Below are 14,462 nucleotides of genomic sequence, written 5' to 3' on the forward strand. Positions count from 1 at the left end.
ACATTGAAAAAGAGAAGAGAGAGGTGTACAATATACGTCGTTTAGAGAAATGAGTCCTCTGGAAACCACACGTAGTCATTCCTTGGACATGAAATGAGTATATTCAGAAGTTTCAGTAATAAAAAGAATTTGTACAGACTAATACCAAAGAAAGTCCCCATGCAAAGAATGGTCTCTATGTGTGTACTCTAATGAGTAGGTACTGCTGTTTAAGGCTCTTCCACAAAATGTGCAGACACTGATGAGCAACATTGACTATATATTGAGTATGCTAAAAACTGACTAATGCTCAATGTGTCATTTTTTTTTTTGCATATCAATTCCCAAGGTCAACAGACTTACATGTATCAGTTTCTCTTTTCTCTTTGGTTTGAAAGTTAATTAAGAATATCTATTTTGATTAAGAACATTAATAAATGAAATTATGTTCTTTGTACATTCACAAACATGGGGATTTAAGACTTGGATTCCACTTCTGAAAGCCAAGCTCAATCAATATTTTCATGAGCAAACATATCTAACAAAACAAAGCCATAAGGCTTTATTTACTTAAGGAAATAATTAACCTTGAAAATTAAAGTATAAAAATATTATATACATTTGTTAACTGTTTTTCCTAACTGTACACCTTGAATCTGGCCTTTATCTAAAACAAATTATGAGTAAGCGCTTTCGAAAGCTAAGATCCAATTAGTAATGTACATTTTCAGTTAATTAGGAAGTGGCTTAGACACTGAGAACAGCTGGTTTATTTTATTGCTTCTTATAAAAAAAAGATTTTGATCTCTTTTATCTTAATTTCTAGAATGGCAGTAGATCGGTAAATGATGCTTCTAAATTTTATTGATAGGATTTTGGGTTATTTAATGAAATATACAGTTAAGATAGCTAAATCAATATATTGTGAAATGAATCGTTTCTGTAGCTGTTCTCCCATAGTACTTTGCTATGCCTTTCATTTCGGCACCTATTTCATTCGGCCTTGTATGATCAATTCACATGACTGTCATCTCATCTCTATTGTAAATTTTTTCAGTATAAGAGTCAGTGCCTTAATCTTCTCATTTTTTCAATATTTCTTAGTCAATAAAGAGTCTGTTAGGCACTTGAGATTCAGTGATGAGCAAAAGACAAGATCACCATCTTCATCCAGCACATGGAGTAAAATTTTAGACAGTGGCATACTCCCATACACAGCTAGGAAAAATAACACAGAGTATGAAGGAAAAGTACAACCATAACCTACCATGGAAGGTTGCCAATGCTTGTTAGGCAGATGAAGAAAAGGAAGAAAATGTTGAACGTAAGAATATACTACTATATCCCTCAAGAACAAGCTAACTTACTACATCATTTTACCTTAATATCTGTGTAAGCTGGGAAATAGTAGTCCAACCACCCTGGATTCGAGAACAATCTTGACTGAGGACCAAGAGGCAATACTGAATGAGATCATAACAATATATATCTTGTTTGATTTTCTTCAACTCTGAGCTTCCTAAAGGTGTGTTATTCATTATTTCTAAGGCAAAAGGAAATAAGATATACTTATTTTTTGCTCAATAAAACCAAGAGCTATCTGTATTTTTATAGGTTGAATAATAACTAAAAATACACTAAAAAAGGAAAAAGCCATCACTGCTTTATCTCAACTTTAAGATTTCACTGAACAAATTAAAAACAAATTCTAAAATTGTATCCATGATGGAACTGTTACTTAAGAAGTGTTAGACAATCACAGAAAGATTTTCTTACCTTTTAACCTCAACAGTATAACAGGGACATTCTGCTCAGGACTGTTTGCAACTTCAGCAGCTAGAGATAAGATCCTTGGGTCTGTACCTGTTGGCTTCATTTCTCATACCACCTATATTTTAGCAGAATCAGAAAAATAAAGATCAAACAGCCCTCATATATTCACCCTCTATATATCTGAAATACAGTTTCAGTATAAATGAAAACCATTGTGCTTGGTTGAGAAGTGAAGGGTAGATTTTTCTCATTTCTTCCTTATAGCAAACTCTGGTTTTCCCAACTAGTATATCTGTAAAAGAGCTAGAGATCATCATACCTTGTCATAACAGCTACAGGAGGTACTGTTTATTATACACTCACTAAGAGTCAAAAACTGTGCTTAACATTCACTCTCTCTAATCTGCACAACAATACTAGGTTAGGAATTAATTTTCTTTTATCATAAAAGAGAAACTGAGTGTACAGAAAAGAGCTAACACAAGCCTAAGACTGCTATCATTTTTTAAAGATCACCTTACAAGGTTGGCCCGTGGCTGGTGTCTAGGAACTTGGATTTCAGAACTGTTTCCACCAGTTTCCTAGTAAGAGTGACCAACTGGCCTAATCCGTTTGTAAAAACGACATGGTTTATGCTGAACACCTGCTTTCCTTCCTGAAGTTTGGAATTCTGGTATGTGGTAGCAGAGGATGCCCACATGACCACCATTTGATAAAGACTCTGGTCACTGAGTCTCTAGTGAGTTACCCTAGTAGGCAACACTTCAACATGTTATTACAACACATTGTAGGAGGAATTAAGCTGTCTTATGTGACTCCACTGGAAGAGGACCCGTGGAAGTTTGCACCTATTTCCTCTGAATTTCACCTTATGTGCCTTTTCCCTTTGCCAATCTTGCTTTTATCCTTTCACTGTAATAAGTCATAGCCATGAATGTAATTATATCCTGGGAACTATGAGCCCTCCTAGCAAATCACTGAACATGGAGTAGGTCTTGGGGATCTCCAACACACAACTCATAAATGTTATTAAAAGATAACCAAAGCTTGTTTATAAATAGCATAATGAATAAAATCAATTGTCTTAAAATTTTAAAAAAATCCACATTACAATTTAATTTATTGCTAAAATTTTTCTTCATAAAAGTTTTAATTTAAGGCATTCAAACCTCAAAGATACCATCATTTTTTAAAAAGTAAAATCTTTACTTACTTAGAATTAATGAAAGCTAACATGTATTAAGTGTTTACTATGAACTAAGCATTGTGCTAAGTGCTTTGCAATGCATTATCTTATTAGCCCTCACAACAGGACTATGAGGTAGGGCCTGTAATCATCTCCATTTTACAGATTTAAAAAAAGTAAAGCTCAAAGAAGTTAATAAACTTGTCATGGTTCTACCAGCATGATGTGGTGGAGTCAGTATACAAATCCAGATTAGTTTACCATTTTATATAATGTTCATTATATTGCCTCCCATGTAAAAGAGTAAGAAACACAAAACATATTCCCAAATGACCAACTTCTGACTCACTTGTTTTCCCTAACTCACTTTTTAAGCTATTATTCTTCATAACTGGTACTACAGTTCATTCTTTATACTGAAGAGTTGACCATAATACATGGATCCAAAGATCATTCCTTAATAGGTAAAATATAAATCATCAAAAAACAAGTTTTTTGGAAATATTTTTAAAGCAAGCCCAACACCACTTGTGGCACATAGTAGGCATAAAACTTTCCAAGGGAATGGATATTGCATTCTTTCTAGAGTGCATCAAAATATATTTAAACATCTCCTCTATTAGAAGTCATTTAGTGTATGCTATTACAAGCAATGCTGCAATGAATATCAAAGTACAAGTTTTTACGTACTCATGATAGTACTTTGCAGGCTGAATTTCCCTTGAAGTCAGGTGGCTGGGTAGGAGGATATATATTTTGAAATTTTTGATTAGATACCAAATTTTTTTCCAAAATGAGTGTTCCAATTTATATTTCCAACAATGTACAAAGGTGATCATTTTACTATACCTTCACTAATACATAATGTTATATTTTATGTTTTTGCCAATCTGCTGGGTGAAAAATGGTTATAATCTTGTTTTAATTTCTATTTCTTTGATAATTGGGAGGTTAGGAAGCTTTCATGTTCACTGGCCATTTCTTCTTTTATATATTTTTCTATTCATATTCCCCAACAATTTTTCTATTGGCTTGTCTTATTATTTTGTAGAAGCTTTAAGCTTTTCACAGATGGATGTGAACCCTTAATCTTTTATACTGGCTGTAAACATTTTCTCCTTGCCTGAATTTTTTTTTAAGTCTGATTATAGTTTTACCATAGTTTTACAATTTTTATGTAGTCAAGTATAACAATCTTTCCCTCTATGGCTTTTGCCTTTGATGTCATGTTTAGAAAGGTCCTTTCTATCTTAAAAGTTAAAATATATTCTCACTTTTTAAATTGTTTTTATGGTTTTGTGTTACTTATATCTTCATTTACTTATAGCTTTATTTATATCTTCAATTCACATGTAAGTTATTTTTGTGAATGGTGTAAGGAAGCTAATTAAATTTTTTAAGTTAGATGAGGTTACAGATTGGTGGAAAAGAACAAGTGCACGTAACTGTCATAAATTCCTGAGGTAACTTATCATGAATGCATACAACAGAAACAACCTGAAACATCACTTGGGTATATTTTTGGATTCTATTTAGTTCATTAATGTATCTGTTTATTCCTGGGCTAGTACAATATAGTTCATTTCAACACATGATGAGAGAAAATTCTCATTAGAAGGTAAGCTTCATGAGGGCAAAACTCATACCATCCTCGGTGGCCACCTTCTTATCTCTTTGGTTCACTGGTATATTCCTAAAGGCTAGACTAGTGCTTGGGATGTGGTAGGTATTTAATACTAATAAATGTTGAAAGAATTAATAAATATACAAACTTTGGGCATTCCAAAACCTCAATTTCTTGATGCTCTGCTTTTCTCCTTGTTAGTAAATGGAAACCTCAGATTTCTAGTTGAAAGCCTTTTTAAGATAAAACAGGCTTAAAACTCTGTTCTTGCCCACTGGCTAATGTAACAAAACATCACTGAAACATTATCATCATCACCAAAAGTGTGCATAATCCTATGTTAGATGCAAGGGTCACAAAGATTTTATACAGCAGATTCCTCACTCATGTTCTGGTTGGAAAAGTATACACACATACCCATATATACTCATATGTAAAATAAAATATTTAATTATGTAAAATATGTTAAATGTCATAAAGATGACACAGATGATGAGGATAAAGACCACAAAGTCAGAGGACTGGGCTTCCCTGAACAAGCTTTCCTATCTGTAAACAAAATAATAATTACTACCTCTTAGAATAATTCAAGAGTTAGAATAGAAGGCAGCTACCAAGGATGGTCCTAAAGTGTTGCATGACAGTAAATTCTCAAAAACAATAACCATTTGGAGAACTTTTACTGTATGCCCATGAATTGTTTTAAATGCTTTCATGTGTTTATTCATTTAATCCTCTCAACAACTCTAAGGTATAAGTGCTATTATTTTTCCCCCAATTTTAATGATGAGCACATTTAACTTTGGTTTGCACAAAGTCACACTGTAGAGTATGACGCTGGGGTACTAACTCAGAGATTCTGGCTCCAGAACCTGAGCCCTTAACTACCAAGGAAACAGTCTTAATACGCCTTAAAAGAGTAGAATTTAGACAAACAGATAGGTTGAGGGAGACTCATTCATCTACCTACTTGGAATAATAAATTACAATACGCGAAGGTAAAGTAAGGGAGTAGTCTGATTCTGTGATTACCCTGAAAAACCACCACTGCTATGGCAACCATTTGTAAACTAATTCTCTTGGGTGCTTCTCCTCTAATACAGCACTTTTCTCATCTTTACCCTTAAACTCACGAACTTTTGACAGGAAAAAAAGACAATTATTTTTCAATTATTAATGCTATTACCCTGTTGCCAGAGCACAAGCTCCGGCCTTGACCTTCTGGGAAGTTTGTCTCCGTGGCCGTGCGGTTACTGCCTCCACGGATCACTGTGAAGGAAAGAAGTGAAGAAGGCAACCCAATCTAGTTGCAAACGAGCCTAAATATCTGCAGCTCCTAACTCTGAACCTTTTTCCCGTCTTTCCCCCAACCCCCCAACCCCCACCCCCACCCCTGCTCTCTGTCGCGGTCCTAATACCACCGGGAACTTGCTCTGGAACATAGTCAGAAGACGACTGCTGAGGTAACGGCGTCGCTCGGGTCAGGTCCAAGGACCGCGGAGCTCTACTCCAGATTCTAGACCCCGCTTTGGCGCTGCGAGGCCTTGGGCAAGACACCAGGCCTCGTGCCCAGGCCCCGCCCCTCCCCAGGCCTCAGTTTCCACCCCAGATCTCCACAAAAAGGGCGTGGAGCAGGCCGACTCTTCTCTTAAGAACGCCTAAATGCCAGGTCACTTGGTCCAGAAGCCAAGTATCCGGGCCTCCCGGTACCCCGGGACCCTCTGCTTCCCTAACTGGCACCTCAGGTCCGCTACCTCATTCCCGCTTCACGTTCCTCCACCAAAGGACCCGACTCCCACCGCGCACCTCAGAAGCGCGGCCTTCTTCGGGCGGCGTGCGTCTCAACGCGGGAAGTCGGGCGGGGCTACGGGACCAGGAGCCTCGGGGCCAAGGGGCGGGGCGCCCTCTCCAGGCAGCCAATCAGCACGCGAGGGGCGCCGGAGGGGCCGCGCTTGTCCGGCGCGGGGCGGGGTCTGTGGTGGCTGCCCCGGCTGCAGCAAGTGCAGCTGCTTTAGGCTGAGGTGGCAGATGGTAATGAGCGCTGGTGGCCGAAGCCAAGTCGGAGCTGGAGGATAATGATGAATGGAGTAGCGAGACCCTCGCATATTGACAGTCGCGAGCGGATTCTCAAGTTAGGCGAGAGTTTTGAGAAGCAGCCGCGCTGCGCCTTCCACACAGTGCGCTGTGAGTACGGACGACGCCGGGAGGGAAAAGGGGGAGCTCTGGTTATGCGGGTGCAGAGAGACAACCCTCCCCAAGTCGTGTTCGCACATACCTTCTTATTCTGAAGGAAAGTGGCTGCCCAACGTGATCCACTGCCTTGTCCCGCGTCCTAGGGTATCGGTGGAAGCAGCTGCGTGGAGCAGCTGTGGGTAATTTGGGGCAGAAATTTAAGTTAAGACCAACAGGCAGAAAGGGGTATTTTGTGGAGGTCTGCAGGAGTGACTATGGATGGAGATAGACATGACGGGTGGATGATGCAGAGATGGAAGGGAAAATTCAATTGACCCTTGAACAAGGCAGGGGTTAGGGGCGTGGATCCCGCGCAGTGGAAAATCCACATATTGCTCTCTCTGCCTCAAAAACTAAAGAATTGATACGTGACTCACCCAAGGTCCGGAAGCTGAAACCATTTGGATAGAATCAGGACTCAACCCCTAGTTCTTTTAATTCCGCGTATTGTGATCTCTAATCGAACAAACTTTTCCCACACTTCGTTAATTTAAAATCTCTAAAGATGAAAATACAGATACTATATGTATTGAAAAAAAATCCGCAAGGAAGTGGACCCTTGCAGTTTACACCCTTGTTATTCAAGGGACAACTGTAATAAGGTGACAAATGGAAGAGAGCGAAGGACTGAACTATTATTATGCTGGGGAAAGGGATTGCCTTTAGGTTGGTGGGGAAATAGTCTCTTTACTTTAGGTATTTCTGGCTGATGAGGGTTCTTATTTAAGTGTGTTCCCAGAGAGAGATTCTGGACCATTTTAATAATCTGTATCTCTTTTGGACTCCCAATTTCAGTCAATCATCAAATACTGGTTATCAAAGTATTGAAGGATGTATTATTAATTTATTAGAAAGATATTTCCCCCCTATGATTTATCCTTTTGGTTTCCTTTTGGTTGTCTTCTGGAACTAGTTTTGATACATTTTTGTATTTTATGTTGTTGAAGTAGAAAATGGAGCTCTTTTGCTTTAATAATTGGATGATGTAAGTTTCAGGAAGAAAAATATAGTATATTATGATTTGGTATGTAAAACATTCATTCTTTGCCCTCATAGAATTATAGAGTGGGAAGGAAACTTTGAGATCATTGAATCATAACCTCTTATTTTTCTGTGGCAAATTGTAAAGTAGGTATTATTTCACTTCCTCTTGCTAGCCCTGCCCTTCCTTAGTGTCTCATCACTCCACCTTTTTCAGTTATTCTGGCCTTAGACTGTTCAAAGATCTTTATGGTTTTTATTCTGAAGTATTTCATGCTTCAATCAGAACACCCAATTAAAATTCACATTTTACAGAAGTTTACTTAAGTTCGACACAATCTAATTACAGTAACTCACAGTAAAGGTATGAAGAACCAATAGGTTTAACTCTCTATGGATATATTTACATTTTATAAAAGGGTTTTATTTAGCAAAATTGATATCCAATTGATAGAATAAATGGGAAGACATTTGCAAACAGATCTCAACAGTGTTCCTTTTTGTTCTTCTTTACCATACTTTGTGGTCCAGGGCTTACCACAGTGAGACAGCTAGTGCTGGCTGTGCAGTTTCTCTTTCTTCAGTCTCGTTTTCCAAAAATATGATATAGTTCTTATCTGGTTTCTCCGTGCCTTTCTCTTAAATAATATCTTCTCTCTCTCCTTTCCTCTTCTTTCTTAGGTATGCAGTAGTCTTAGTATTAATTTTTTTAATTACAAGGTTTAAGATTACACAATTTTGCTCAAGAAACAAAAATTTTCAAAATGCTGGAATTGTGTCTTCAGAATTAGAGAATTGGATGATCTGGTTACAAGAATGAAAATAGAACAGCAATAATAATAACCACAATAAACCCAGATGTTTGAATACACTTTTAGTCCTATGGAAGACATTATAAAAGTTTTCAGCCCTTAGTTTTATTCTTCTTGTTGAAGCAGATAGAACTTTTCTAGATTTATTAAAATAAAACCAATCATTATTCTTGAGGATAGGTTCATTTCCCATATAATTCTTACTCTTAAAGACTCAGAGTGAGGGATAGAAACTATAGAATAGGAGTTCTGACTTTGATACAGGTGAACCTAATTTGTTTCCTTTTAATTGTACATTTTTCTTTCTGGAAACAAAGAATATTTATTATTTTTACTTTATTTATCAGTACTACATGTGAAAGTATGTTTTTCTTCAGGGAGAATAAATAAGACCTTGTTTCTGTTTTTTAAAAAATATATTCATGTTTAAGCTCTGTAATGAAGTAGAACAGAAAATACACAAATACATTAATTCAGCTTTTCTATAGACTGTGGAACTTTAGACAGTTCACTTTAAGATGCTAAGTTCATCTTACCTATAGAATGAAGCAATAAATTCAACCATTCTCATTTTTTATTAAAATTATTAAATGCCTTTAAATTGATAGGTATGTGAAAAATACAGTGTTTCCAGTATCAGTTTTACATAATGCTCACAATTTTCATTCATTCACTCAATGTAAATATTGTTATAATCTAAGTTTTTTAACAGGAAGGGTGTGAAAATATTGAAAGTATCATGATAATTCGTAAGGATGATTCAAATATATTTTAGCATGACATTTATTTATTTTAAATTTTTTTGAAACATAGTTAATATACAATACTATGTTAGTTTCAGGTGTGCTACATTATGATTTGGCATTTGCATACATTATGAAATGATCACCACAATAAGTCTAGTAACCGTCTGTCCCCACAGAGTTATTACAATATTATTGACCGTGTTCCTTATGTTGTGTATTACATCCTTGTGACTTGTTTATTATAACTGGAGGTTTGTACCTCTTAATCCCGTTCAGGGTGGATTTAATTTATAACACTCAAAACAGTGTTACCTGAAAGAAAGTAATATCCTATCTTTATGTACTTAGGTAATTGTACCTGTTCAGTATGCGGAGGCTTTGGAAAAACCTGGGTATGAATTCTGACCTTTACCACCTATATATGCAGTGTACCTTCGGTAACATTATCTAAGCTTTCAGCCTCAGTTTTCTTATATGTAAAATAGTGATAATAATATCTACATTTCAGAGTTTCAGGATTAAATAAGATAGTATTGACAACCTAGCACAGTATTTGGACAGAATAAATAGTAGTCACCATTATTCTTGAAGGGTTATATTCATGTGTGTATAAGGAGTACCAATACATGTAATTTACTTAGACTTTCAAAAAGCATTTATCAGGGCTTTGCAATAAAACCTATCAAAAAGATAGCTTGGCGTGTGGTAGGGAGGACGTGGGATGTTCCATAAATGATAAAATAAATGCTTAGCAGCAGATGCCTCACTCAGTAGAAGACCTTGAGCAACAGGACTCACTAAAATAAATTTTGGTTTGGGCTAATACTAGTTTTACAATTTATATCATATAAGGGAATAAAGATTGAAATTCTTAAGGCTGTAAATGACACCACTTTTTGCTGTCACAAAATAATGAGCTCATGGGCATTGACTACAGAAAGATTGTCTGGGACATCAAGGGGAGCCATTCCCAAAAAAAGTGGTTGTTAAGCTTTGGTGTGAGCAAATATTAGAAAATACGCTAATGAAATATAGGATTAAAATTATATTTACAGTTAATGTTCTCTGATTAGTGTGGTATATTGGAAAGGGTGTGGGTTTTAGAGTTAGTTAAATTAATTCAAATCCCAGGAAATAAATTTATGATACTAATTGTGGACTCTTTCATGAAGATATTGACATTGTGTGATGCTACAGCCAAGTAGTCAGAAAAGTGAGCAACACTAACAGAAAAATATTAAGTACAAAGCAGGAAATGTTTTTCTACTCTTTATGTAATATAAGTAATTATATTATAAACCTGAAGAAAATAATATAGATGAAGGAAAGCCAGAGAGAATAAATAAATGATAAAATTAGTGGTGAGTTTTCCAAACCAAGAAAAACTAAAAGAAACAAACTATTTGGCCTGGAATCAGCAACTTAGAAGAAAATATATTTGACATTTGGAAGCATTTGGAAAGCATGAACATGAAAATCATTCAACAAATTCTGTAATTCTAGAGCTATTAACCCCTTGACACTCATAAGTTGTATTCTTTTGTTTTCTTTTCTTTCCTTTTTCAGTTTTTTAGGTAGAATTATTACAGTTTGACTGCACATATACATTATATTGCATGTAAATACAATATATACAATATACTGTACTTTTTTTAGTTTATATATATTTACTAATCGTTGTTTCTAAGAGAAGATTAGAGCTTTAGCTTTTTAAACTTACATAGTTATCAAAGGAGTAAAGCCAACCATAAAATTAGAATCAACAAAAATGTGGTGATCCAATCATACAGGACAGTCAAATGTGCTTACACATATTCAAGAAATCAATCATCTAAGTTATAAATAATAAGTAATTCATTTGTATCCTTATTATTATTATTGTTATTGTTATTGTTGTTATTATTATTATTATTATTATTATTATTATTATTATTATTATTATTATTATTATTTAGATTCCACATGTAAGTGATATCATATGGAATTTTTCTTTCTCTTTCCAGACTAGTTCACTTAGAATGATGATCTTCAGGTCCATCCATATTTCTGCAAAAGGCATTATTTTATTCTTTTTTATGACTAAGTAGTGTTCCATTGTATATGCGTACCACATCTTCTTTATTCAGCCATCTGTTGATGGACATTTGGATTGTTTCTAAGTCTTGGCTATTGTAAATAGTGCTGCTGTGAACATTGTCATACACATGTCTTTTTGAATTTTATTTTTCCCTGGTTATATGCCTAGGAATGGGATTGCAGTAAGTCTATTTTCAGTTTTTTAAGGAACCTCCATACTGTCCTCCATAGTGGCTACACCAGTCTGCACTTCCACCAGCAGTGTAGGAGGGTTCCCTTTTCTCTGCACCCTCTCCAGCATCTATCGTTTGTAGACTTTTCAATGATGGCCATTCTGGCTGGTGTGAGGTGATATCTCATAGTTTTGATATGCATCTCTCTGACAATTAGTGATACTGAGCATTTTTTCATGTGTTTATTGGCCATTCATATGTCTTCATTGGAGAATTGCTTGTTTAAGTCTCTTGCCCATTTTTGGATTGGATTGCTTGTTTCTTTGACATTAAGATGTATGAGCTGTTAGTATGTTTTGGAAGTTAGTCCCTCGTCGGTTGCATCATTTGCAAATATTTTCTCTCATTCTGTTGGTTGTCTTTTTGTTTTGTTGATGGTATTCTTAGCTGTGCAAAAGCTTTTAAGTTTAATTAGGTCCTATTTGTTTATTTTTGTTTTTATTTCCATTACTCCAGGAGCTGGTTCAAAAAATATACTGCTGTGATGTATGTCCGTGGGTGTTCTGCCTATGTTTTCCTCTAGGAGTTTTATAGAATCTGGCCTTACATTAGGTCTTTAATACATTTTGAGTTTATTTCTGTGCATGGTGTTAGAGAATGTTCTAATTTCTGTCTTTCACAGGTAGCTGTACAGTTTCATAAGTTGTATTCTTAAAAAGAAACTTGTATGAAGGTAAATAGAAGACAACACTACTTAATATAACAAGTAATAAAAACTGGAATTTATTAATTCTAACAGTAAAAATAATTAGAAACATAGATTCAGAATAATTTTGCTAGACTTACTGGTTATAAATTACTGCTTATCATTAAGTAAAGCTGCAGATACTTTGAGTACATTTCTGTCTGTTATAGGTATCTTATAATATCCTATGAACATCTATGGCATGGGCTTCAAGGGCTTGTGAATCCCTTGAAATTACATAGTATTTGATATGTATGTTAATAAATGCATTTTTCTGCAGAGAGGATCTATGGCTGGTCTATAATTTCTTCAGATTCCCATAGGGACTTATAACTGTCCCTCATCTAACACCACCCTTGCTGCCCCAACACATACACACACAAATTCAGAACTGTGGATCAAGGGAGGAGGATATAGCTCAATGGTAGAGTATGTGCCTAGCCTGCATGAGGTCCTGGGTTCAATTCCCAGTGCCTCCATTAAACAAATAAATGAATAAGTAAGTAAACCTAATTACCACCACCCCTCAAAAAAAAAAATAAATTTTTAAAAAAGAACTGTGGATCTAAGGCAAAGAGACTATATAATATGGAGTGGGTAGAGTATGTGACTTGAGTTCATTACTTTAGAGGGATTCACCATTGGTAAAATATGGATGAGAATATTCAACTCAAAGAGTTGTTATAAAAATCAAAAGTAATGATATAAAGAAAAAGAATCAGCTTTTAAACACTGAACAGAGGTTATAGATTAACAGCCTATCAGCTGATTTTGAATTTAGAGATGCTTTCTTTGACTCACACAGTTGTTTTAACATGAATTAGTTGTAAATACCCCAAAATCAAGATCTTTTATACAAAAATCTGGATTACCGGCCTCTCTTTAAAAAAACAGAAGATAATCTGGCAATAGCAAAGGAATTCTATATCAGAATTATTATTAGTCATTGATACATATTGATGTGAATTATTTTTCAAGTAACTTTCATATCTTAGTGGTTTTTAAGCTTGTTCAGCATATGAAGTATCTCAGCACCCTAAATTTGTTCTCAGTGATATATTTTAATATCATTTGAATTATGATTTAATTCAAAACAAAAACTTCTTTTAATTTCTTCTGGCAGATTTAGTTAAATTTACACATCTTTTAGTGGCATATATTTCTATGAAAAACTCAAGCTGTTAAACTAAATAAATTTTTTTAAAAAGTTTCCCCTTAAGTATGTGTGTGCTGTGTTTTCACTCATTTTGTATTCTGCTAGGACAACAGGCAAGTGGTAGTAGGTGCCGAAGATGGTTTTTAAAAATGTATGGGAGAATAAGGCTGAAAATTGAAAATGTTCTACTGATAACAGTTTTTAGCAAATTGCGAAGATACTGACATTATTTAGTTTTTAGCAGTAGAACACCTTAGTCTAGTTCATCTTGATGTAAACAGAATCCCAAGGGATCATGATTTGAGGAATATTGTTTTAGAGTATAGCTATTTCTTTTTTTCTCAGAATTACACATACAGAAATAAACTGTACTGTGTTTTATTTGTAACATTAAGACCCTTCTAACCCTTTTTAATTACTGGCTGTTGAAAAATGATTTATCACTCTGAAGCATGCTCATATTTTTGATATACAGATGTTCAGATATTGTTCCATCTCATAAAAATCTGTATCTGTATCTATTTTTAGATGACTTCAAACCTGCCTCTATTGACACTTCTTGTGAAGGAGAGCTTGAAGTCGGCAAAGGTGAACAAGTGACAATTACTCTGCCAAATATAGAAGTGAGTATTTCTATGTATTTAGATTGAAGAGATCTTTTTGCAGGATTTCCATTAAATTTAAATGAAAATAATTGCACAATTCATGTAGTGTAGTCAGTTAAAGTAATTAAACAGAACAGCAAAAAATCTTATTTTCAACTATTTTAGGTAAAGCAATCTTAAAATACTTAAACTCTACTTTGTAAGTTTTGAGAACTATCGTATTAAGTGATTTGAAATAATTAGAGGTCTAAACAGATATTTATTAAATCACTATTATGAGCAATTTTGTATTCCAAACTAGGAATAATAACATATCCCCTACCTTCTAGTCCTAATCTGTCACAGCAGACAGACACAAACATCTAGTGCTATAG

The 14,462-nt window shown here is 35.0% G+C and overlaps 2 protein-coding genes across 7 annotated transcripts in view; one reads left to right on the forward strand and one right to left on the reverse strand.

The window, feature by feature from the left end:
• IQCB1 (IQ motif containing B1) overlaps positions 1-6,446 on the reverse strand; it is a 39,470-nt gene extending 33,024 nt beyond the window's left edge. For 2 of the 5 annotated variants that reach the window (XM_045507201.2, XM_010970882.3), the window contains exons 1-4: positions 6,317-6,431; positions 5,749-5,831; positions 1,756-1,867; positions 1,360-1,522 (exon numbers count right to left, since the gene is read on the reverse strand). In XM_045507201.2, the coding sequence (XP_045363157.1) occupies positions 1,360-1,522; positions 1,756-1,855 (263 nt within the window). In that variant the 5' untranslated portion in view covers positions 1,856-1,867; positions 5,749-5,831; positions 6,317-6,431. Of the gene's footprint in view, positions 1-1,359; positions 1,523-1,755; positions 1,868-5,748; positions 5,832-6,316 lie in introns of all 5 variants that reach the window. The other 3 variants (XM_010970883.3, XM_010970884.3, XM_010970885.3) reach the window with 3 other exon arrangements.
• Positions 6,447-6,514: 68 nt separating this feature from the next.
• Positions 6,515-14,462, forward strand: part of EAF2 (ELL associated factor 2) — a 38,381-nt gene continuing 30,433 nt past the window's right edge. The window contains exons 1-2 of one of the 2 annotated variants that reach the window (XM_074364478.1): positions 6,515-6,746; positions 14,012-14,106. In XM_074364478.1, coding sequence (XP_074220579.1) covers positions 6,638-6,746; positions 14,012-14,106 — 204 coding nt within the window. In that variant the 5' untranslated portion in view covers positions 6,515-6,637. The remainder of the gene's footprint in view (positions 6,747-14,011; positions 14,107-14,462) is intronic. The other variant, XM_010970888.3, reaches the window with a different exon arrangement.

Source organism: Camelus bactrianus, chromosome 1 (genome assembly GCF_048773025.1).
Source record: "Camelus bactrianus isolate YW-2024 breed Bactrian camel chromosome 1, ASM4877302v1, whole genome shotgun sequence".
Taxonomy (NCBI): domain Eukaryota; kingdom Metazoa; phylum Chordata; class Mammalia; order Artiodactyla; family Camelidae; genus Camelus; species Camelus bactrianus.